General features: G+C 36.3%; 1 protein-coding gene across 2 annotated transcripts in view; it reads right to left on the bottom strand.

The window, feature by feature from the left end:
• BABAM2 (BRISC and BRCA1 A complex member 2) overlaps positions 1–27,472 on the bottom strand; it is a 315,632-nt gene that overhangs the window by 242,750 nt on the left and 45,410 nt on the right. For both annotated transcript variants that reach the window (XM_016209812.2, XM_016209804.2), the window contains one exon: positions 22,185–22,261. In XM_016209812.2, the coding sequence (XP_016065298.1) occupies positions 22,185–22,261 (77 nt within the window). The remainder of the gene's footprint in view (positions 1–22,184; positions 22,262–27,472) is intronic.

Raw genomic sequence — 27,472 nt, 5'->3', positions numbered from 1 at the left:
TGATTAGGTCATAAAGTCAGAGCCCACATGAATGGGATTAGTGCCCTTAAAAAAAAAAAACCCAAAAGAGCTTTTTTGCCTCCTGCTATGTGAGGTTACAATGAAAAAACAGACTACACCAGGAAAGAGACCCTCACCAGACACTGAATCTGCCACCATCTTGACCTTAGACTTCCCAGCCCCCAGAACTATGAAAAGTAAATGTTTGTTGTTTAAGCTATTCCATGTACAATACTTTGTTACAGCAACCCAAACAGACTAAGACAGAGTCTTTTCAGCAAATGGTGATGGACAATTGGATATCCTTATGCTAAAGAATAAAGTTGAGTCCCTAACTCAAAACATATACCAAAATTAACTCAAAATGGATCAAAGATCTAAGTGTAAGAGGGAAAACTATAGAGAGCTCTTTGAGGAAAACATAAGAGTAGATCTTTATAACTAGGCAGTGTTTTCTTATACATGAAATCAAAAAACACAAGCAACAAAAGAAAAACTAAGTAAACTGGACATCATAAAAATTTAAAATTTTTGTCCTTCAAGGACACCGTGTAGAAACTGAAAAAACAACTCACAGAATGGGAGAAAATGTATGATTTGGCAAATCATATATCTGATAAAGAACTTGTACCCACAATATGTAAGGCACACTTATACCTCAACAATTAAAAGACAAATAACCCAATTTAAAAATGGACAAAGGATTTAAATAGATATTTCTCCAAAGTAGATACAGAAATAGCAAGAAGTATATGAAAGAAAGATTAACATCATTAATCATTAAGTAAACAGAATCAAAACCACAATGCAATACCACGTTATACCCACTAGGATGGCTACAATCAAAAGGACATATAATAATAGGTCTTGGTGAGGATGTGGAGAAACTGGAACCCTCATACACTGCAGGTGGGAATAGAAAATAGTACCACCCCTTTGGAAAACAGTTTGGCAGTTCCTCAAAATGTTAAACACAGAGTTACCTTATGACCACAGAATTACCTTATGATCCACTCCTAGGTATATACTCAAAAAAAATGAAAACATGTTCACACAAAATCTTGCACATGAATGTTGTTCATAGCAGCATTACATACAACAGACAAAAAGTAGAACAAAAACTAATGTCCGTCAACTGAAGAATGAATAAATAAAATGTGAGATATATATATATCATTCAGCTATAAAAAAGGTATTGTTACATGCTATAATATGGATGAAACTTGAAAACTTTATGCTAAGTGAAAACAGCCAGACACAAAAGGCCACATATATTGTATGATTATTGTATAATTTCATTTACATGAAATGTCCAGAATATGTAAATCCATAGAGAAAGAAAGTACATCAATAGTTGCCAAGGGCTGGAAAAGGGGGAAATGGGGAGTGACTGCTACGAGTACAAGGTTTCTTTTTGTGGATGAAAATGTTCTGCAACAGTGCTGACAGTTGCACAGTTTTGTGAATGCATTAAAAACCACTTCAAAGAGTGAATTGCATGGTATGCAAATTATCCTCAATAAAGCTGTTATTTTTTAATGCGATGCAAAAATTCGTCCCACTTTAATCGTAAATAAATTAGAAAGTATTTACTCAATGGTTATGAGCAATTTTATTTTTTATAAATAAAATCATCTTGAAAGTGCAATTAGGGAGTTCTCCATTTAAAAAGCTCTGCAATGAGTTCTTTTTAAAAACAAAGAGTATTTTTATAAGGTGAATACTTTTAAAGATCTTTAATTTTCAAGAAGTTCCCATATGAATCCTTTTAAACAAGAGTACTGGGAAAGTTAATTTTTATTGTAGCTGATATTTTTTAAATTTTAAAGCAGTCAAGTGTATTTGACTATAGAATATTTTTTTAAATAAACAATGTATACCAAATTATCACACCCTCAACTGAGAGGATCTCTTTAGAACGAGAGAAGTTACTATGATACATGTAGTAAAAACATTATACAATTATTTTTCAAAAACAAGTAAATTTCAATACCTCTCAGAATCTCACACTTACATTTCAGAATTTCTCAAACTCTTACCCTCAACCTCAGAGATCTCCTGAAACACTGTGCTCAATACTCTATAGCCTCTTTGGAATAAAATGTGGCAGTGTTTTCTTGCTATGGAGAACAGTCAGTAAATCAGTCAAGAACATTTATTAAAAACCCGCCATGCACAGATGCACAGATTGGACACCTGGGGAGTTGTATGGGAAGTAGAAAACATAGTACCTGACCTCAAGGCGGAGACGGTGGAGAAAAAACCAACACAAATCATATAGGACAGCAATAGCCTCGCATTTCCTTTATTTCACCCTGGAGAAGATGAAACGAACACAAAGTACAGACTCCTTGGATACTGCTTATTTCAACTCTTCATAAAAAAGAAGAGCAGTCAAGAGAACAAAGAAATAAAAATAGGATCAGAAGTGACATAAGGTGAGGTTAAAAAAAAAAAAGTAAAGAAACAAAACACCTAGAATGGCTAGCAGTTGTGATCCACCTAAAAACAAAATGGTAGTTTCAAGTTTTATTTTTTATCACTCCCTGAAAATTTCCGGGTTATAATATTGGGACCAATGCTTCACAATACGGCACACACATGAAATCACAGAAATTACAGGTGCAAAGTAGTTCTTATTTACACACTTGTGCCTCGGAAGCTAACAATCTTTAGAGGATATCAACAGCATCTCAGGGAGGCCGGGTTACCAGGTCTGCAGAGTGAACCATCGTCCCGCTCCCCGGTTACAGAAGGAACACAGCTTGTCCACAGGTTCCTTTCCTTATTCTTACCACTGAAAAAGTATCTATCTTACAGTTAAATGACTGCCAGGAAAATATAGTTTCAAAGAAACAACTCAAACCGTAAATAACTGGAGTTTTGCCAATTATTCCTATCAGTTGCTACGTAAAATAATCATTTACTGAAACCCCAACTATGGGAAGTAAGGGTCAGACAAGAATCTTGTGGAAATGCCAGCTGAAGGAAATTCTCAATGGGAAGGTAGGTTCAAGCAATAATTTGACAAAAGACTTTGGAGAGGTGACTCATTTCCAAGAGTTCTAACTCTTGATAGTGTTTCCTTATGCTGAAACTTAATCTCTCTCTCTTAAAATTTCATCCACTGGTTCTTAGGAATTTATGGAACAATTCTAGTTTCACCTTACTATCATAACCCTTCTTCTCCTTTACAGGCAGTTCTTATGACCTCTTTCAACCCTATCATGAGTCACCTCTTGACCAGGCTAAATACCAGTTTCTTTCACTATTCTTCGTATGACTTGGTCTCAGTTTCCTTTATCGTCCATTCCTCTCTCTTCTCTGCAGGTGTACCAGATTGTCTATAATCCTCTTAGATGATAATACTCAGAACTACCATGAGATTCCAGGTGTGCTCTAAAGAGCACAGAATCAAGTTCAGACATCCATGCCTTCATTTTAGATACTAAACTTCTATTAGTAGATACCATTGCAAATTAAAATAGCTTTCTCTGGCAGACACATCAGTGTTGACTCAAGGTATACTTCCTATCAACTAAGAGCCCCAAGACTTTCATATACATACACACTATTGTTAAGCCACATGGTCTTCATTCTTAATTTAGACAGCAAAATTTCAGAATCTACTTCAGGATTTTAAATTTGTCCCTATTATATTTCAATCTTGTTAGATTTACCTCTCTGTTTACACCAGCATAGTATTCTTGGATTCTATTCCAATTTTGGGTTGGCACTCTCAGTTTCAAGTTATAAACAAACAGGCTGAACATGCTTCTAGAAAACTCTCTGGCAGACCAAATTCAATTAACCAGTACCTCATGGGCACAATCATTTAAACAATAATATTTATCCAATAATACTACAAACCTAGAACGTTCATTATAAGGGTATCATGAAGAAAGTTATCACGTGTCTCAAAGATATACTCTGCTTTCCCTACAAATTCAGAGACAGCGCCAATGATTCTACTGTACAGCACACTTTTTGCCTTGAAAGGTAGAATTTCTTTTTCTGTATCAAGGAAAAGAGACTATAAGAATTATCGTATCTGAGAGCTGACATAATTTGTATGATACAGGCCCTCAAGGAATATCTGTAAAAAAAAAAAAAAAAGGTGGAAGTGGGGGAGGTTAAATCTAAGTCATTTAAACTGGCCTCCTTTCCCTGTAAGACCTCCTTCTAGCAGACTCCTATCTCTAGATTGAGACCACGTCTAATCTTCCTTTGCATTTCTAGTATCTGAAGCTGTGCTGTATAACATAAATAGAATACAATTCATACACTAATGAATTCATACAATTCATACATTTTTATCATGAACGGATTTTTAATTTTGTTCAATGTTTTTTCTGCATCTATTGATATGATCACGTTTTCTCTTGTATTAGTCTGTAAATATGGAGAATAACACTGATTAATTTTCACATGTTGAATCTGTGGTTTAGTCCCAGGATAAAACCCATATATATATATGAATTTTTTTTTTCCTGCTGGATTCAATTTGCTAATTTTTTTCCGAAAAGTTTTGTTTCTCTCTTCAAATGAGGGATATTGGTCTATAGTTTGTCTTATTTTTCTTGTACTTTCTCTGATTGATTTTGGTATCAGGAGAATGTTGGGCTTATAATAAATTGAGCTGGGAAATTTTGTGTCCACTTCAATTTCTGGAAGAAATTATGTAGAACTGGTGCTATTTATTCCTTAAATGTTTGGTAGAATTCACCTGAAACAATCTGGGCCTAGAGTTTTACTTTTGAAACGTCGTTTTTTAACTATGAATTCAATTTTTTAAACAGGTGTAGGACTATTCAGAATATCTATTTCTTCTTTAGTAAGTTTTGAAGTTTGTGTCTTCCAAAGAAGTTCATTTCACTTAAGTTGCCAAATGAACTGGAATAAAGGTTAGGTTCATAATAAAAGTGCTAAACTATCTTCTCTGAACTTGGTTCAAATGTCAGTATAGTTTCAAAGCCTTATAATGCTATTCTGGTTTCCCCCAAGTGTGTGTTACCAAGAAAACAGTCTGGAATCTGGCCACTGAACTAAACTACAGCTGAATTCTCAATGCCATTGCTCTATGGATTCTGCCCAGTTCCATAAATGTGCAACTCAAGAATAAGCCTGAGTCTTCATACACAAATTAAAGGATCCTTTTTCCAGCTTCTTCCTCTCCATGATTTCTCCCTATGCACTCTTGCTTCAAGGAACACTTTTTCCTGGTGCTCTGGCTAGAAAGTCGGAGTTTTAGCCTCCCCATATTCTTGCGCACTTCCCATGACTGTGTCCACCTGGAGCAAAAGAAAAGAGTCTGACAGGCTGCTGCAGGAGTCCAGTTTCATAACTGGAGCTTGTATGAGTTAAGGCCAGAAGAATTAAATAAGCTCCATAGCAAAAGGACCCCTTTTTTGGTCTTTTGACCCAAGACAGGATTTTCATTGGAGCTTTTCTGTCCATGATATTGCACAGTTCCAGGATCCAGGGTGCCCCACGGTCTAAACCAGGAAATATGAAAGAAAATAGCTGGGGCGGGGGAGGGAAGAGGGGTAGTGGCAGGGCACACAGGAAACTCATTTGAATTTCGATTTCTCTTCTTAGTATGTCTGCTATTATTTACTTTTCAGAGTCCTCAGGGAGTTGCTGTATATGCTCTTTAGATATAACCACTGAAAGAGAGAGAGTAAAGGGTGTTTACTACTTCTTATCTGGAACTAATAATTAACCTTAATAAATATTTAATAATCATAAATAAAAATAATTAATCTTTATATATTTCACTTATCCAATAAATACAAAGTCATATCATTTCACAAGAAATAAAATAAAATTAATTAGTGAGGTATTTTATATTGTTTCAAAATCTGAAGTGTCACACAGCACATTTCAATTCAGGCTAGCCATATTTCAAGTACTCCATAGCCACATGTGGCTAGTAGCAATCATGCTGAACGGCAGAGATCTAGGGGATACAATAAAAATAAAGAAAAGAACAAAGAGAACAAACGGGAGGGGAGGGGAGGGGAGGGGAGGGGAGGGGAGGGGAGGGGAGGGGAGGGGAGGGGAGGGGAGGGGAGGGGAGGGGAGGGGAGGGGAGGGGAGGGGAGGGGAGGGGAGGGGAGGGGAGGGGAGGGGAGGGGAGGGGAGGGGAGAAGGTCATCCATTTTTCTGTGACTGCTTCGAAGTTAAATGTGCTCACTACTTCATTAGGCAGCATGTTCTGTTGCTGGGCAGTTATTAGTTGCTAGAAAAAGTTCTTTTTTATTTCTAAAAAAAATATATGTGCTTATGAATCACTTTCAGTTATTAATGCTAGTTCTGTCTTAAGCATTATTCTACATGGTAGTCCCTAAACTATCTACAAAGGACCTCTTCTTTCAGTGCTTCCTTCTCCGAGTTAAGCATGCCCAGTTACTTCAGTGGTTTACAATAAAAGATAGTTTTCAGGAAAATTAGTTACATGATTCTTAGGTATTTCATAGGGAATCTGCTATGTTGCTAACTCTTAGAAACCAGATTAATTTGGGAAAGGTATAATGTCCTATCTTCAGATGTTATATGTTTTAAATGAACCTTTAACCTTGTACTTCTTGTATACTTCAGTGCATAAAATAACAATATTTTAAGCCAAATGCTATGAATTAGCATTAGTTTATTGAGTAATAAACATTCTACTGTAGAAATTTTTAGTGTTAATAATTTTCTAATGCATATTCATAAACTGTTTCATTAATATAATTTATTACCAATTCTTTTTTAATGATTACAATGCACCTGACCCCATAAAAAGAAAGTAAGCTTTCTCAATCTTTCTATGATTTTATTTGTAGTTTTTAAAAGTAGTTAGGAATTAAATATAATTTTAAAACAAATCCATAATGATGACATCATAAAATAGTAAAAAACATCATAAAATAATAAAAAAAACTTAGCATGTAAGCTTGATTTTTATATATATCCACATAAACCATTAATTTAGATATAGCCTCTAGACAACTATGTATTTACATTTCATTTTCTGTGAACCAAATATCATAGTGAAATGGATCAAAAGGTTGGTTTCAATGTACAGAGTAAGGAGCTTTGCATTGACAGAGAACAAAAACAGACATTGTCATTTGGAAGACACTATGGAAAAAATCCTAAAATGTGAAACAACATAAAAAAAAAAAAATCACAACTGATTATTCCATACGTGAGGAAGCTTAAGAAAAAGAGTATGTGACTGTAAAGATTTGGGTTAAACTATCGGGATAAAAGACTTTTTTCTCATTTTCTAGGAGAGAATCTTCACGACTTATTAATTCACTCAATACCTCAAAAAATATTATAATTAGTATCAATAACAAAGAAAAAATTCTGCCTCAATAAAATGGAGCTACTCTGATTGGTTGGTGAAGCAGCTCTGATTGGATGAAGAAAGCCTCAGTTCTATTGGTTAGAACAGGATTCCAGGAGCTCCTTTATAAGGGCTGGCTCAGGGGCAGGAAGACAGTGCAAGTGCAGGCAGGCAGGTCAGTGCAGAAAGCAGACCCCTTAGTGCAGGCTTCTCCCTGAAGTGCATACAGTCTGTGTTAGAGGCCCCTGTATAGAAACGGCTGCTAGGCTCTGTTTTTTAAATTTGAGCCTAGTCAGCCACCAGTGGCTCTTCTCAGTATGTATCTTCTTTCTCAGGGTCCACAATAGCCACTTGCCAAGGATACCCCTAAAGAAACTGCTACAATGGGTAACAGGTTAGATGACATCACAGGGACTTTAGCTTTAAAAATAAAGTTCTTCCACTTCAGTTAATCATTAGGATGACATAAGTTCTGACAAATTCATGTCTCTTAAGAGGAACTGTAGCAGGACAAAGGTTGAGGGGAGAACGTTCTACTTGAATGAAGTTTGCTTTTGATCATTATCTAATTTCTTTCAGATTCCTTCTACTCCTAAAATAAAACAAAACTGGGTACTTAATATTTAAGGCATATGCTAAGGTTAAAATATTTCGATAACTGTATTTCTAAATAAATCTAAGTGCATTTTAAAATATAAACCCAATTTTCTCCTTCACAGTTGCCCAGAGTTTAGCTATGCACATCTGATCCGTCTTACTATCTGGACCTTTACGCTATCTTACCTCTAAGTTCTCTCTCTTCATCCTTCCCACATTAAAGAAAACAACTCAACTGATTTTAGAAAGTGGTTCAAAACTGTTTTAATTTACAATCTGATTGCAAATTAAACCAGTTTTTATTATATCAAAAAGATATATTTAAGACAATTAAAGATACATCAGGACAGATAACAGCCCCGAATCATAAAGCCATGTTACTACGTCAGGGTCCTCAAGATAACTTAAGATCACTGCCTAAGTAGTCTTAAAGACACATTTAAGACTATTCTCTACATCTCAAAGCTGAAACGAGCCTGTATCTCTCATATACCTGATTAACTTCTCACCCTACTTTCAGCAAATTCTGCTTGTGATTTCTACCCTCAAAAATAAGCAAAACAAAAATAACCAACCACAAGTTATTACTCTTCAAGTGTCCAAGAGAGATCCACACAAAAGTGGAAGTTTGTCAGTTGATTTCCCAATCAGATATTGGTCAACTGACCACACCTTTGCAAGCTGATGTGGGCAGAAGGCATGAGCATTTGATGCTGTTTATCTATTCGGCAATGCCACTGCTTGTTCTTACTTCTCGTACGGCTTTCTCACCATGAGCTGCTGATCATTCAAATGGAGCTGCCGAGCTCCATTTGTTCTCATCTGCTTCTACTGAGAAGCACGTTGTTACTGTGTGGTAATAAACATGATCTTTCTTTCCCAGCATTTACAGTGGGAAAACATCAAGCCTGTACTTGGGAGCCTTGGATTTGAGTTCTGGATCCCTGACTTCCCAGTGAGTATCTCAGGCTAGTCACTTAGACCCTATGAGCCCTCCCTTACGCATAAAACAGGATAACTGGCATTCCGAAAGCTGTTGGGAAATTAGAGTGAGATCATTTAAGTAAAAATACACTGGAAAATATGGAATGCTATATGACTGTAAATACTTCTTTCTAATTCCTACCTGAATTATACAAAGCAGAAATTTAAGGCTGATGTGGCAAAGCTTGACACAGACAAGCAACACTTGCCAAAAAATCAGGAGAAATGACCACAGAATACTAGATGGGGGGCAACCACACCAATCTTTCTTTCAACTCTGAGTTCACTGTGTAACAGTATGTCTTTTGCTGACTGTATCCACAGGCACAAACCAGAGCACTAGCAGCAGAATCAAACTAACACACAAAGAACAGTATCAGGCGGACCTTGTGCTGCAGCTCCCACAAAACAGTGTTTGGAAGATCGTGCAAAAACCCACTCAGAAACTCTCAGAAACATGTGAAAACTAAACAATAGCCTTCAGAATTCATGGAGGGGGAAAAAACTGAATACTTTCAACTGTCAAATAATTCTGAAGTGCCCAGCAACTGGACCAAGAAAGATGTAAAAAAAATAGTATGAAGGATCCTTTGAGTTCACACACGACAGAGCTAAACATGTCTAACAATGAACAAAAGCTAGTCCCGTAATCCACAGAAGCTAAAGTAGGGGAAAATCTATTGAAATGAATGAAAATTTAGGATGCTGAAAAATAAGGATGAATAAATTAAAATTCTTCAAAAAAAGTTACTAATGAGTATCACATTGTGATACTATCCATATAATAGTTTGAAAATATGGCATACAGTGCTACACGGTGTTCAGGATTACAGGTATAGGTGGTAAAAGTGTATGGAAATGTGCTGGAATAACCAACATCACCATTTCTAGGGTGGGGATGGAAGTGGGATGAGACTGGTAAGAGATATACAGCAAGCTTTAGCAGTAATAGTAACGTTTTAGTCCTTAAACTAAAAAGTGGGCGCATGAATGTTTATCATAGTACTGTATACAGCTTTTCACATCTCCACATCTCTTAATAAAGTTGAACCCCGAAGTGCTTTAATTATAGAATAAATAAATAAATAAAATAATAAAATAAAATTCTTCAAAAGCAGCTATAAGAAAATGCTTTTCAGAAACAATAAATAAAATACATAAATAAAACTACTACCAGAGTAAAAACAGATAGAGGTACAGAAGCTCTAGCCAACATTCACTGAAAATAGGAAAAAGTGAAACATAATCAAGCAACAGAAAATGAGCAGTTTTTTAAAAGGATTGGTGTCACAATGACAATTCTTCTGTTTGATAATTTAAATTTAAGTTGATAAAAACAAAGGACAAAGACAGTCATGCTCCTACCAGGAAAATTATGCAAGTCAGAAAGAAGTCAAGTAGGGTCTGTAAGAGCAAGTTATCTATATGTGCCACGATGTTCAGAGCAGAGGTGGAGAAATAAGCAAAACACATGTTACAATATCTCAGATGCACCAATCACACTCCAACACAGTAGGGGGCAAAAATTAAAAGCATCTAACAGAGACCAACTGAAATATAGTAAAGTCCCTGATAATACAGGGCACATTCTATCTTCTATTATACATGAAGTAAAAGTTTGATACATCACAGTTACCCTGTCATGAAAGTGGTGCTCTTTTGTCCAGTAATAGTATTTCAATGAGGTTCTACAGCATCTCTCTTTCTACAATCTTAATTAGGAGATTTCAACAACAAATTAGACATTTTACTAAGGAAAACTACAACTTGCAGGACTCCCAGACTCTTAAGAGTACATTTAGACATGGAGTGTGTCATCCTTCACAGAAACAAACTGACTTGCATGTGACTGGTGTCCAGACGGCTGGATGCTCCAGAAAACAATTCTCTTGGAGAATCAATTCCACCATTCAGTTAATACTTGCTGAGTCTCAATGTGGACAAAAACCTTCGTTAGCTCCTGAACTAGAACTGTAGATTTGTTCCCTCTCCTCTCCAGAAAGCTGCTACTTAAAATCAAAGTCCCCACTCTAAAGGTAGGCTTCCTTTCATATCCCAAAACCACAAGCAATTCTGGGTCATTCGGAACCTAAAGAGTCACACTGCGTGAGGTTCAGGACTTATAAACAGAGCCACAGAGGTCCAAGGCTGTCCTCGGGGAGAGTCCCCTTTATTTAGGAAGGGCTGACTTCACACTTACAGTTCTCTAGACACAAAGCTCTCTGAGGAAGGCAGACCACAATGATAAAGCGCCAAGCCTCTGCCTTTCCACACAGGGGTATGTCCTAAAAGCAAGGAGCTGAAGACAAATAATCTGTACTGTCTTCAATACTCTCCACAAGGCAGCGGGGCCCTCTCTAGACCTTCTACCTCTTGGGAGCTGACTCCAACTCCAACTTTATCCAAATATAAACAAAAATTAAAAATATATATATGGTGAATTGCCCATGCCTTCTGCTCAAAATTTACCCATTTCCCTCCTAATCCTTTGTCCTTTCCTCCTCCCTCTGGAGATTGAACCTCTGTCTGCATCTCTGATCCTAGCCCCATCTCTTCCACCTGCCTACAGGCTCTTGTTCTGCTCTGTGCTTCAGTGTCTCTGTTCCAATTACGAATGCTGCCTAACAAACTACCCCAAAACTCAGAGGCTTAAAACAACAACCATGTTAGTATATGAGCTCACAGATTCTGTGGGTTAGAAATATGGGCAGAATGTAGACAGTGATTCTTTTGCTCCTGAAAGTGTTGAGAGAGACCTCTCAGTGGTACACAGCTGGTAGATAAGGTAGTTTGAAGGGTCCAGTATGGTTCCACTCACATATCTGGTGCTTGGACTAGGATAACTCCAAGACATGAACTGCCAACTGCAGCACCAACATGTGGCCTCCTCATGTGGCTTGGCTACCTGACAGTACAGTAACCTCAAAGCAGTCACACTTCATATGTAGTGGCTCACAGCCCCAAGCACAAGTGTTCTTGCTAATAGGACAAAAGTTCTATTGCCATTTATGACCTAGCCTCTTTAGTCCATACATTATTTTTATTATATTTTGTTGGTTAAAATAGTCACAAATTCACCCAGATTCAAGAGGAGAAAAATTACACTCCAACTCTTGAAGTGTGGGGGTGGGGGTGGCAAGGAGATTATGTGGGACAAGAGTTACTGTCATGGCCATCCTTGGACAATCTGCCAGTCTCCTACTTCCTTTCAGTCTAAAATCAGGCTCAGTCTAATCCCTTTTTTTAAATGTCCACTCTTAGTATTGTTCACAGTAGACTTAAACAAAGAAATATAAGAAGGTAATTATAGGCAAGGGTAAAAGAATTAGAAAAATTAAGGAGTAGAAAGCAAATTATGTGCCCCTTAGAATAGACAACACTGACAGAAACAAGATATTCAAAGGAAGAGCAACAGATAGCGTTGAAAATGAAAGCTGGAGACAGTGTCAAAGCAATCGGGTTTAGTAGAAAGCAGGGAAAGAGGAGAGAGAATGTGGAGAAGGTTGTGATGGTGCCGAGCAAAGGAGGCCTTCCCATACTATGCTTCAGAACTGGGACTGAGCAGGTGCTCAACAATGACTGGGTAACGGTCGCGTGAAATGCTTTGCTTGTGGATTCTTTCCTTCCTTTCTAGAGGAGATGGTCAACCCTGCCAAAGTAGGTAAAAAATCTAATGTTTGAGGGTGACTGTCTGGAACTAGTCTTACCCAATTGTAGTGAAATTACACTTAGAAAAACAGAAAAAGGAGAAACAGGAAGAACAATTAAAAAAATTAACTGGAGAAGGAACAGTTTTGCAATTAGCTCTATATTAAAATGACCAAATTGTCTTATTTCAACATTAAGCAGCATTCATTCTTTAATCATGACAGACTCTAGGCATACTGTCAAGCAACACATTTTATGTCTAACTGATCATGTCATGATCTGCTTATCAGATCCATCCCAAGGACAGAATCAAAGGCCCTACTACTCTTGGGATAAATTCAATCTATTGTTTTCTCCCCAATGAACCATACTAATCATTCTAAAAGACTGATCAACCCATTAACAGTTGTTATTTACAAAGTAAAATTAGTTAGTCCTATTCTTCCAGTAAGACTTTCCACATAAGACATACTCTTTTAAGTGCCCTGGTTTCACTCATTTAATAAACATTTCTTGATCAGCTGCTATGTGAGTCATATAGACCTTAAAGATCACAGAGGTTCCTACCCCTAGAGTTTAACAATATATTATTTCAGGAACTAAGGATTTGACTTGATATAAATATCTGGAGATTCAATTCTCCCATGTCCTAAACCCAAAATTTCTTCCTTCATGCCACCCTTAGTGCGTTATCAGGATTTGAGCTATTTCTATGACGTCCATACATCTGACATACAATCCACCTGCAGAAAGTTCACTTCTTTCTGTAAAGCAACACAATTTATCTTTCCTTCCCCTTCATTCATCTTAAGAACCAGAACACAAAAGAAACCAAGAGCTACACTAATGATGTTGTTGGACCTTACAGAAGATGGAGTTTTTATAAGATGGAAAGAAGAATCAGAAGTAGAAATTATCTGTGCCATGATGGATTGTTAAGAATACTATTTAAAACTGACAGCTGTCAGAGGGAAGGGGGAGAAGGCCACTGGGTGAAAAAAGTGAAGGGATTAAGAAAAAACAACAACACAAAAACCCACAGACAACAGCCTGGTGATTACCAGAGGAAAAGGGGGGTGGGGGAAGGTGAAGAGGGTAAAGTGGGGATAAATGGTGATAGAAGACATGGCTTGTGGTGGTGAACACACAATATACAGATGATGTATACAGATATATATTATAGAATTGTACCCCCTGAAACCTATGTAATGTTATTAACCAATGTCACCAAAATAATTCAATTTTTAAGAGATTACTATTTAATATAACTCATGCATGAGTTTGTAGTCTCTTTAGAAATGGGTTCTTCTCTTAGATGAACTGGGCTAAAGATAATTCCTATTCTACATAAATAAAGTCAAGTTGCCGAAATGAGTTTCTGAGTCATAAGACAGGAGGAACGTTGCTCACTGTTCTAAATTCCACAACAGAGTTCACCCATCATGGCATGATAAATTGGAACTCAAACAGTGCATTTATCCTAACATTAAATAGTGAAGAGATATGCTTTAAATATCTCTGTGTTCCACTGAGTTTGAAAATCCAATGCAAATATTCAAGTGATATCCAAAGTGAATAGTTGTTTTCGTTGTTGTTGTTGTTGGGCTTTTTTGGTTGTGTTTTTTGTTGTTTTTTAATATATCTTTATTGATTTCAGAGAGAGCAAAGGAGAGGGAGAGAGAAAGATAGAAACATCAATGATGAGAGAGTCATTGATTGGCTGCCTCCTGCAGGCCCCAGACTGGGGATCGAGCCCACAACCCGGGCATGTGCTCTGACCAGGAATCGAACCCCGATCACCCGGATCCTAGGTCGATGCTCAACCACTAAGCCACGCCTGGCTCAATATTTTTATTGTTCAAAATATTACAGATGTCTCTATCTCCCCATTGAATAGTTTTAATGGATGCTGGAACAGGAATAGAAAAATCCCACTGTTAAGGAAAGAAACTGAGAAAAAAAATAACTGGGCAATAACATGGCCTAAGTAATTACACTATTCTTGAAAATCAAAGCACAAAACAAAACACCTTGATGTGACTGACGACTTAAGCATGACTTCATTTGCAGTGAGGGGAAAAAGGGCCTTCCACTAGTGCACATATACGTATTATGGAAAAAACAGGCAAGATTTCAAATGATGTCAAAGATCACTTAAGTTTTTGCCCTAGATGAACAAAATAGAAAGGGTAATTTCAAATTACTACCGAGCACTTTTCGAATTTGCCAAAGTTTGAAGATTTTTGTTCTTTCAAAGGAAGAACACGTCGATGAATAACAATAGCGTACTTCCTGGCCTTAAGAAGAGGGAGGCCGGAGCTCCCCAGCTGCACGTCCTGGAGAAGTACACCAGCTGCCTTCTGCAAACCGAGATCAAATTGCCAAGAATTTACAGGACAGCAGTTGTGATAGATGACCTAAAATACTGATCTGTTGCAAAGAGGATGTACTGCAAACCACACAGGAACTGACAGGAAATCAGCCCTCGGGCTGGTATTACACATTCAAGAAGGCTAGGAATCCTGGACCTTTGACAGCCAAATTTCATTATCCTTCAGAGAGGACGGTCAGGAAAATCCTGTACAAAAATCTGGTAACTATTCCTATTTAATAACACCCTGCCTAAAACAGTGGTTTCCTCACGTGTTAAAAGTCCACCCAGGGCCCTACAGCATTACTTAACCAAAAGTCACATGTTTGCTGGCACACCCCTTCACCCATGAGCCCACCGAAGGCCATAAATGACTCACAGGCTGTGATGATGGTAAGAAGAAAAACTAATATTTGGAGCTCACCAAATAATGAGTCAGACTTCTGGAAGAAATCATTATTATTGGCAGTCCAATGGGATGAAATTTTAAAAATTGTTTTTAACATTCATATTCATTCCATAAAAGTTGGCAAAAGAAAAACAGTTAAGAAATGTGGTATTTGGCTTGCTTATGCCTTAGAGAAGTCCAGTTCACGCTCCAAGACAGAGAATGAGCAGGGTATCTCTACCTATTCCTAGACTTGCCTTCTGGACTTGCTGCTGCCAAGTTACTCCTCCCACACAGCACTTCCCATACTAATTTTGACCCTTAAGAATCAAAAAGAAGTCTGCCTTCTTTGCACCCAAATGCCAAAATGGAATCTTTTAGTATTTCACCTTTATAAAGGGAATGTTTGAAAACAGGCCTCTTTGGCTGTGACATCAGTGCGTTACGGAGGCCTCCAAGGGCCGGAGGAAGCATTCCCAGTCCCTCACAGCGCTGCTGTACTCCTACGGCGCAATCTGGCAATGGCCAGGGACCAAGTCTTTAAAGCTGTTTTATGGTATTTAACATATGGTCATAAATTGCTCAGTGCTCTAAAGAGGGGCTAAATTTGCCACCCCTATTGATGAGAAATGTTCTGATTTATTTAAATTTAGTGGCAAATTGGCACTTCTCCAGATGGAGAGGTTTCGGCATAAGTACAAAGAAAAAACTAGATATGAATTGTAACTTTTTTAGACACTGAATGCAACCACATCCTCTTGGGCTTCCAGCACCACTATCAAACAGGGTTACCATATATTATGACAATAATATGAAAAGATCCTAATTTCTAAGGCCCAAGAAAAGGGAAAACAATTTTTACTGAGACTGCCTAAGAACTTTTTTAAAAAATACTTTTCTTAGTCTTCAAGCTAACTCTATTCCATTCATTTCTCTCTTCTCTTGTCCCTTCACTCCCTCCAGGAGTTCGATGTATCTGGTCTTCATGTCAAATCCTGTATCAACAAAACTCCCTGAAACATTTCCTTTTCTATTTTGCTGTGTTTGGGGTTGAGCTGTTTATTTTTTTTAATGGCTCTAATTCCCTATCACTAAAGATAATCCTACTAAAAACATTTTGTTCCCTTCCTTTTACAACCTAGCCCTGTATCCAATGGCAGAATAAAAACAAGGGTTTATTTTTTCGGTGGGGTTGGTACTAATGATAATAGTGTGAACGGAATCAAAAGGGAAATGTGAAGGACAAAGCCACTGCTGGTTTTCTTTTTTATATGCTAATAAAGAACTGGCTGAAGAATCGAAAGATGATTATCTTGCCTGGCTCCGGAAACGTGAAGAAGGATGTCAATAAATTAGAGGTTTGATAGCAGCCTGGGAACAGTATTAAAAGAACTGTTCTATGAAGAATTAGTAGGCTGGTTATAGCAGACAGAAGTCTCACTTTTTAATTTCAGTAGAAACAAAGATTCATATCTACCACATAAATAAATACATATAAAAAGATAAATTTATTAAGAATCAATATATACAAGTTAATATGAATGCTGTCATATACTAGAAATTAAGACATGGTTCATATCTTTTGGGAGAATGGAATACGAAATCTCAATTATTTCCCCTAAAGCAGACTAATGAGCAAGTGAAAATCACTGGAGATCAACTACCAGGTAATGCCACGTAAAGCCTGCCATGCAACAACCTGAAGTGTGTGGAGTGCCTGTGTCATGTGGAATTGCCATCAAATGTTCCAAAAGGTTGTACACCATCTTCTGCTGAAACATCCTAGAGATGAGGGCAAGTCAATGTTCTTACAGGCCAAAATAATAAAAAAAGGGACTGGTTCAAAGCAAACAAATGCATCTGGGCCCTCCATACACTTCCATTGAGAACCTAGTGTCCTAAGTACCCTTAGTTCTTTAAATCAGACTAGAATTTTTAAATCTCTGCTTTACCTCCTCTGAAAAATTATGAGTCCCTCTTTTCTGATCTGAAAGCACTACTGCCAGTGCCATAATCTTGAAAAAGGCAGGGGCATCACCCTGAAATACAAAGATAATTAATAGAAATGTAGGCATTTGTTGGCATCAACATTGTACCCTCACAAGATACTATACATTTATTAAAATACTCCATATCCTAAGCCATAAAACAAGTCTCAATACATGTAAAAGGATGTAAGTTATACAAAGCATATTCTCAGATGATAATGGAAATTAAATTCAAAATCAATAAAAGAAAGATAATTAAAAATTCAGAAAATTCTGGAAACTAAATGACACATTTCCAAATAACCAGTGGGTCAAAAAAGAAATCAAAAGGAAAATTAAATATATATAATGAATTCAAATGAAAATACAACATATCCAGACCAGTGGGATACAGCTAAAGCAGTAGTGAGAAATTTAAAGCATTAAATACCAATATTAGAAAAGAAGAAAGATCTCAAATCAATGTCCTCAGCTTATATGAAATTCTAAAACAGAAAAAACTATTTTATAATTTCAGAGAGAATAAAAGTTCGGGGAGTAGGGAGATGATGGCAGAGGACTGACTTATGGAGGGAAGGAAACATTCTGTATCTTTGGGGGATGAAAATGTTATATATTTTGACTGTGGTATAGTAATTAATATAGGTGTTTACAATGGCCAAAATTTATGTAACTGTACACTAAAATAGGTACATTTTATTATATGTAAATTATACTTCCATAAAGTTAATGTTAAAAAGTGGGCTGTAAATCTGTATCTCAGAATTACTGTGTGATTAAAGGAGATAATGTATATAAATAAATCTAACTCTTTATAAAATAAATGCTCAGTAAGTTAGTTTAGCAATTTATCAGCCATATTTTAATAAACTATAATCAATATCAAAGCCAAATTTATTTATTTATTTATTTATTTATTTATTTAGCTATAACTAAGCTGACTTTACAAATATAAATTAATATGAATTGATGTTCTTAAATTTTTTTTCAAACATTCCATGAATTCCAAGAAAATAAAATATTCCGAAATACCAGAACAAAGGAATCCTCAAAAATTTAAGGGAAAGATAATGTCTAATCTACAAAATTAGCACTTCTTACTTGCCTTTCAATGAGCATTTTTTAGAACATTCACTAAATCAAAGGTGACCTGCCTCCCTAATTAGCTTCTAAAAATACCTTGAATGCTAGGTAATAATCTTTAAATAAATGAATCCTTTTGAAAAGATAAAAATAAAGTAAAATGAACTATGCTATAAAGGAAAATTAGAATGCCTCTCAGCATGATGCAAAATACTAAGCCTGTTGACAAAGTGTCTAACTTTTTACTCAGCTCAGCTGCTACCAGTCATAGTAAAAATGGTTAACTCCTTGCAGGTGATCTTGGAGACTCTGTTTGGCTGCAGGCACACACAGCAACCAAACCACTTGAGAGAGAAGCAAAATGAAACTGATTTCAAGAATAAGTAAAGCACTTGTTCTAGAACACTATTTGCAACCCGTCTATAAAAATCTTTGTGTATGTTTGACCACTGTTTAATTAAACGGTATATTCCATTTAAATAGCAGTTCAAAGACTGGTTTCATTTTGTTGTAATCATTCCCCAAAATATACAAATTTAAATTGAGTGAAGTATTATCAAAACCTCAGAAATAGTAATTTTACACGGTTCCTCTGAAAACATGGGAGAGAATGTATTACCCACATCATAATCTTTTTTTTTTCTTTTCAGTTTTTCCTCTGAAAGAAGGCTTTTCCTCTGTAACAGTCAACTTCAAAATCTTTGGAGATAACTTTTCGGCATGAGTTCTTCACTCTCACAAATAACTGAAATACTCATCGCACCTCTCAGATGACAAACAATGGTACTGCTTCTATTGTTAAAGATAAAGTGGAAAGGGTCTAGTTTCATTTGGAAGCTCTTCAGGAAGAATTCCTGAGACAGTGTAACAGATGCCTCTCTGGGTACCGGCCCAAGTCCATGTCGACCTTGTGCTAAACTGGTCTCTGGCAACCAGGCTGAGAATACCCAACCCAGAACTCTTGGTCAAATGTCTGGATCACGAGTGGATACCAGCTCAAGCTGCTCATCAGACCCTCTCTCCCGGGAATTTAGATTCCAAGACCACAGGTGATCTCTGGGGGCCTTGAACTAAGACACCGCTTAAGAGGCTCCGGAAGCGATTTCTACTCTACGTGAAGAGAAACAAAGAAATCTGGGGAGAAAAGCATAAGGTGAATATAGTGACAACAGAATATGGTGCAGGAGAAAGACACGGACACGGACACCGACGCCGGCTGGCAACTATGGTGTCGGCCATCGTTCTGGAGTCTGTGATTCCAGTACCCATGAGGAGTGGGTAAAATTGCCCCTCGGACACCATGGAATTCACTTAATTTCTCATAAAGAAAAACAAACAAAAAACCTCTTTAATTTATGTTTGTTCCAAAGGGTTTCTTATAGCCAAACAGTCTCTGATTAAAATAAATTGTTAGTATGAAGAATAGTTTTAAAAAAAGATAATTCCAAATTTGAAACCAATATTGCTTTACTGGCCACAGACTTGCGTGATATAACTTAGAGTATTTCAATAATCTCTCTTTATAGTTAAATAGTGTTATTCAACGAACTTGTAAAATTGAGTATACTTCAGAGTTCTGTCACTTCCTCGTCAAACCTCATCATTGCCAGATCTGAAGAATGAACATGATTCATTCATTCCACACTTACTGAGTCCCTCTAAATGCCAGGCAATACACAGAGATTGGAAATAAAATATGAGCAAAACAGCCTATTCTCTGCCCTATTTAAATAAGGTACACAAAAACACAAACACAATTTCTTCAAGAAATAAGTGCTGTAAAAAAAAAAAAAAGAATTAAGTGCTGCAGATCATGACTAGGGTGGCTATTTTTACAAATATGCATATGAAGCGCATTAATCTTCCTCTGTGAATTTTGCTATAACTGATAAATTTTCACTCCTTTTAGTGGCACCATCCTAGATCTTAACATGTATTTTATTTCAATTAAACCTTGGTCATTGAAGATTCACTTTTCCAATGCCCTTTAAGTACCAGTTGTCTCTTCTACAATCATGAAATTCAAGGACTTCTCTTAAATTCAGATAGCCTTTGATATTTTCCATAAGACTCTTACACAAATTGGAAACTCTTTCACTGTCCCAACACTGAAGAGTTGTCTCTTTACATTAAAAGAGCTGAGAAAACAGTAACATCATTCCTAATGTACTGCAATCTTCTGGTCCTTTTTATTTCAATTATTTCATTTTGAATGTAATTCCTGTAGGAATCAATTTATGAATTCATGGGCAGAAATATATCCTCACTATCATTAACTGCACAAATTTTCCTTTATTCACAGATAAACATTTATAGAAAACTGTTTTCTAATATATAAAATATTCTAACATATAAAATTTCATTACATGCTATTTTCACTAACCTGCTTTGAGAAAGTAGAGTAGAATATATAAAGACAAAATTGATACAGACTCCAAATCTGCAAAGTACTGTATGTCCTTTCTGTTTTCTGCACTATTAAGAGCAATGTTCCAATTACAAGTTCCTTATATAATAAATAATTCAAAAAACTGAATTTCTGTTGGCAAAAGACAGATACAACTAACAGAATGTCACATTCTCTGTAACACTATACTTAAACCAACAAAAATCTGAACACTACAATTCACTAATTTATACATGAATTCATTTCATTTCTTCAACACTTAATTGAATATCTTTACTGTCCCAGGAACTGAAGATATAATTTAATAACAAAACAGTCTCCATCTCAAACTTCACTGAGTTCAAAGCTATGAAATAAAATTACCATAAACTCCAAATAGTTTGATTATAATTTAAGCCAGACACCATAACTTTTCAATGGGATTTAATGAGAAACTTTAGATAAAGTTGAATACTATTATGAATGCAAGACCCACCCTCCCATTAAATGATAGTGAAGAAACAGTAAGATAAAAATCCTAAATAATGGAAGAGTGAAAAGGAAGAGGAGAGAGTAGCAATCGGTAGATGAGGCATTTCAAAAAATTCCTAGAAGGCAAAATGCAGATGGAAGAGTAGTACTTGATGAGACAGGGCAGAGAAAGTTCTGACTGCAATAATGTAAGGAAGAGGCTACTGATGAGGAGGAAGCCATCTGTCCTGGTAAATACATAAAAACTTGCAGTCATCTGGTGTAAGGAGAGGCAAGAGAATGTGACATGGCGCTAAAAAGAGGGAGATTGATAAAAACTCCACAGGGAAGCAACCAACAGATGTGTCTCTTTCACATCAATGTTTCTCTCTCCTTTCTACTCTCTCTGAAAAAGTAATGAAAAAATATCCTCTGGTAAGGATTAAAAAAAAACAAAAAAAAAAAACTGGGGAGCCAAAAAACACTATGGTTAATGGGAAACAAAATAAAAGTATACTAAGTGTTCATTATCACAGCAGAAAGACTGTGCTTAAGTAATAAGAGTGCTAACTCAGTGCCAGGTACTTACTAAGAATTTTTACGGGCTGTTCATTTAACTGTACAACACAATGCTTACAATGATCCTTAAAAAAATGTTTTAAAGCTACAGGGTAATCAACACAGGAACCAATAGTGGTGATATAATTATATTAAAGAGGAAGAGAAGAGAGAGATAAAGTGTACAGTAAAAATAGGCTGAAGCCTCATGTATCAGAGCAGGAAGTTAAAAGATAATAATACCTAAAATTGGTAAGTCAAGAAACAGATGCATAAGCATATTATTTAAATATATGGATCATCCCCAGAAGAACTAAACCCTAAAATGATTTCTATAATCTATATTTTCAGTAAAACAGTCATCATTGACTTACATTTTAAGGTCTCTCCAGCATATGGTATATGTAGTTTAAATCGGTCACAGTTGGGTCCAGGAGTCAGTGACGTGCAGCTTTTAAAAAAGAAAAAGAAAGATTTTTTTTAACCATATATATTTAAGATATTTAACAAAGTAAATAAAAAGTGATCTTTATAAATAAAAAGATTAAAACCCTGGCTTACAGAATGAAATAAAAGCCCATAGTGGTCTGGAGGCCAAGACAGTAAGACTTGCCCTAAAACAAATAATTCATTTATCTTACAATGAAACTTACATGCCTTCTAACAACAAACACCAACACTGCTTCAACTATTTCTCTCAAAGGAATATATCCCTCTTTGAAAATAGGCATATCATCCAAAAGAAGTCTGCAGTCTTTGATGCCAAGAATTACAAAACGAGAGTAACTTTATGGTCATATTTTAAATATAAACTCTTAGGTTTCACTCAGTTAGTACTAAAAAGAGCCCAGTTTTGGCCTTTTTCTGGTACCGGATGGTTCTCTCTCCCTGAAGGTCAAGCACTTCCTCTGGATTTGGCACCCCACAGCTTACATCTGCCAGAGAGCAGAGTTCTGCGCTCAGTGTTCATAAAACGCAAATTTAAAAGGGCGCTCAGTTAGTCACCCAGGTCTCAACAGCTTGGTATTTTTTTACTCTATTACTTCACAAAGTTTTACAATGTTCTTTGTTCTTTATAAACATTTACTTTATGAGATATCTTTCATGATCTTACAAGTCATAACTTCGACTGTATAACAGCAGTACTGGCTTCATAGATCAATAAAATATTAATATGAAGTTTCAGGAAGTTATATGTCTTCATTGTTTTTAAAAAGTGAAGTTTTTAATTTATAACAAAGCAAGAAGGTTAATTTTTTTCTTTTTTTAATTTATCTTTATTTTATTTTCTTAAATATATCTTTATTGATTTCAGAGAGAGGAAGGGAGAGGGAGAGAGAGTCAAAACATCAATGATGAGAGAGTCATTGATCGGCTGCCTCCTGCACACTCCCCACTGGAGATCGAGCCCGCAACCCGGGTATGTGCCCTGCCCAGGAATCAAACCGTGATCTCCTGGATCCTAGGGCGATGCTCAACCGCTGAGGCATGCCTGGCCAGGTAGCTAATTTTCTTTCATAATTCCAAAACTTGCTTTGAAACATTTCTGAAAAAGAAGCTACGAAAGTAGTGTAGGGAATGGAAGCATCGTTGGAATAAGGCTTCTCTAAAGGGCAACTGTCATTTGAAAATAAATTTGAGAAATGCTGGCTCTAAAAAAATCTAACTAAGACCTCATATTAGATTTACTGTTACTTTTTTCCAAAACTATTTGAATGTGAAAGAAGAGAGAACCAGACAGAAACATTAACTCAGATGTATTTAAGATAAATCACTAGGTTGGTTGTTCCTCTTTATCTTTACAGGCCAACAAAAATACCAGTTTATAAACAACAACAAAGTTGCACTAATAATTGCATACTAACATACTTTAATTTTTCACAGGCTTTAAGAATACATTTCTGTTTACCTTTAAATATAAAAAATTCTGCAGGGCACATTTTATTAAGTAAAATATTTCCTTTATAGTATAATCTTGTCTAGCCCATAGCACAGTAGTTATTTGAATACACTTATGGGAAACACATAAATTACAGCATTACAAAATATAAAGTATAATCTAGTAACAGAAATGACCCTACAAGAAACACTAAGAATTTTTCTTATATTCAGCCAACAACACTTCAAAATATTTTTTTTTTTTAATTCATAATCAAGTGTCTTTTTGGGCTTGAAGATCAATTATCTATCTCTGAAGTTACTAACAGTACAGGAAATCCTCAGGATTAATCTGATTGTAGTTTGTTTGAAAAAGTCATCCTTTCTCAAAGTGAAATTAGTTTCTGAACTGTTGCTGTCACTGTTGGGCCACATTTTATATTATTTACTTAGGCTTTAACCAGGACTGGGAAAGCGTTTTTGTGCTGTGTTCCTTCACCTTCCCTCCTTACTATCTGGAAGGCTGGCTCCAGCCACCTCAGGGTGTGGAAAGGTACATTTCTCCGAGTCACCCATTCACTGAGTTTTTCACTTCGGTAAGGTTTACTGAGCGTTGTTCTGTCAGGAATACAGGATGGATAAGACAGCAAAATCTACAGTCTCATGGCACAAATTTTGGCAACAGAAGAGAAAAACAATACACGAGACAAATTTATAAAGATGGTTTAAGATTGCTAAATGTTATGAAGAAACTAAAACAGGGCACTGCAATAAAACAGGAGCTACATTATACTGGATGATTGGGGGAAACCTCAGGAGGAGGTGAAATCCAAAACCTGAGTAACAGAGGGGCCAACCATGTTCTGGGGAAGAACATTCCAGGCAGAGGAAACAGCTGATACAAAGGCGTGAAGGCAGAATCAAGTCCAATATATTTGGGGGAAGAAATCTTGATCTGTCTGAGCAATGCAGCTAGAGCAGAGTGAATGAGGGAGAGAACAGCAAATGATTAGGACAAGAGGTAAGCAAGGGACATAACTGCAGGGCCTTGTAGGTAGTGGCAAATAATTCAGGCTTTATTCCAAGCTCAAGGAAGGGTTTTAAGAAGAAGAGAGAGTAAGTACTACCTAATTCTGTGCTTTGAAAGGATCACTCTGTCTACTCTATGGGAAAAGGGACTATAAATGGAAATGGGGAGACCAGATAGGAGTCCATTTCAGGAAAGATGATGGATACTTAGACTAGGGGAGCAGCAGTGTCGATGGAGACAAACAGATTTACTCAATACAATGACTAGGAGAGGGGTAAGTTTAGGAAGAAGGGAAATCAGGAATGTAAAGCAGTGATTTCAGCCTTTTTCAGCTCATGGCATACATAAATTAATTACTAAAATTCTGCAGCACACCAAAAAGATATTTTTTGCCGATCTGACAAAAAAAATAGGTATAATTTTGATTCAGCTGGATGGCTATTGTTGTGTTGGCTGTTGTCATTTTTTTATTTGACGATCTAAGGGAAAAGAGGTCAGTGCCCCTGACTGAACAGTCAGGTATTGAATGTTTTAAAAATTCTTGCAGCACACCAGTATGTTTCTTGGGGCACACCAGTTGAAAACAGCTGGGGTAAAATTTGAGATTACCAAATCTTATATGGAAACAATCAGATTAATGCGTGGGCTAGCCAAAATTTACCAAACCTTACATTAGAGAGAGTACTATATGTTGTTGGTAAGATCACTCGGAGTAGGGATGGGGATGGAGGTGATACTCCCCAAAGAGCATAACCAAGTTAAAATAACTAATCTCCTGTTAACTACAGGGTCTTGCTGAGAAGAATTACAAATTTGAAAAGGCTAATAAGCAGGTCTCTCTCCTACAGAGCACTCGACTGAGCAAATGATTGAAAATATCTGTTAAGCTCTAGCTTCCTTATCACCTGGGATAAGTAGATTTATGGGAAACAAGCCAATGTCATGTTACCTAAAGGTTCTTTTAAAATTAAACTAAAATGTTTCCCCTTCTTTAATTATCTCTGTATAAAGTTGTTTTTGGTCATGTTATTTAATTTACTGTGAAATTTCAAATCACATTCAAGGAGGGTATTAGTTTTTCTGCTAATCAAAACAGGGCATGGGTTCGGACAATGTGGTTCAGTGGTTGAGCATCAACCTATGAACCGGGAGGTCACAGTTCAATTCCCAGTCAGGGCACATGCCCCAGTGTCGGACTTGATCCCTAATAGGGGGTGTGCAGGAGGCAGCCGATCAATGATTCTCTTATCATTGATGTTTCTCTCTCTCTCTCTCTCTCTCTCCTTGCCCCTCTCTGAAATCAATAAATAAAATAACATAAAATAAAAAAATTAAATAAAATGGGTTTTAAAAGATTGAATAGTATGGTTGCACTTAAAGATTACATGTGCATGTATATGCCTCTGTACATAAACAGAAAATACATCCTTTTTATATTTGACTAAGAAAACTTGGCTATGACTGCTTGATTTATCTCTTTCTCCTAAAGAGTTTCACTGCTTTTCAGAAGGAAAGAATGCAGGTAATTGATTTACTGAAAAAGAGTCTTCAAGGAAAGTATCTGCAAGTCCTTATATTGTGATACCAAAAACTTCACAGTTCTGCTCAGTTGGCTGGAGCATCAGCCTGTACACCAAAAGATTGCAGTCTGGTTCCCAGTTGGGGTGTGTATGAGAAGCAGCCGATGGATCGATCTCTTTCTCTCTCTCTCTCTGAAAACATATCCTGGGGTAAGGATTGATTTAAAAAAACTCCACAGTTCTAACATTATTGTGTCTCCCAGCTTCTCTGTATTAGAATTTTGGGAATGGCTTGGCTGGGCAGTTCTGGTGTAAAGTCTCCCATGAAGTTGCAGTCAGATGTCAGTAACAAATAACTAACAGAGTAGGAAAGTTCATTCATCTAAAAAGTCATTTCCTTATACAACTACAAAAAAGCTACCAAATAAAAAGCTACCGGCTTCATTAAAATTTTATTTGTATCATAGCAACCTGTCCTAACATATAGCTAGATCTATGGTTTAAAAAGCCAGTATTACAAATTGAGTAACATTTTAATAATCAAGTAATTTTAAATAACTAAAAATTACTGATAATTAAAATGTAATTTCAAATTTGTCCCTCAACTGTACTTCCTGAGTGCTTACTATATGTCATGCACTGTGCTAGGTGCTGGGAATACAGCAATGACAAGAACAAAAAACATATCTTGGAATTATAATAAAAAAGGTTTTGGATGAAAAACTCTAAACATTTTATCTTTCACTAAATTCTAATTGCCTCAATATACTGGGAATGCACTATTTTAAAGTGGGAGAGCAGGCGATCTAAACTATCACATTCTACAGATCATCCAAGTGGGAATTATCAAATGGAAATTCTTGATTGGTAGTTTAGCCTCAAAAAACACAGCTAACCATTATATATTAAAATGCTAAACATCATAACCTCACATACTTTCATCCATTTGGTTTCTTATTTTACATCTAATCATGTGACTGCCAGTATTATTACCTTGTAATTGTGGTTTGTTTTCCCAACCAGATCATAATATTCTTGGTGCCAAGAACTGTTTTATACTTTTTAAAAATGTCTTAGTACAGCATTTAGCACAGTACTAAGCACCCAGCACTGATGAAATTTTAGCATATATTTATAATCATAAACCAAACTGAAAAAGAATCATTTTACAGATGATGACAGTAAAGCCCAGGGGGTCTCACGGGTACTCAGTGAGAGCACTGGGACAGGAAAT

The sequence above is a fragment of the Miniopterus natalensis genome, chromosome 13, assembly GCF_054644295.1.
Source record: "Miniopterus natalensis isolate mMinNat1 chromosome 13, mMinNat1.hap1, whole genome shotgun sequence".
Lineage (NCBI taxonomy): Eukaryota > Metazoa > Chordata > Mammalia > Chiroptera > Miniopteridae > Miniopterus > Miniopterus natalensis.
Note: the sequence above shows the minus strand (reverse complement) of the source record. Positions and strands in the feature narration are given on the sequence as shown.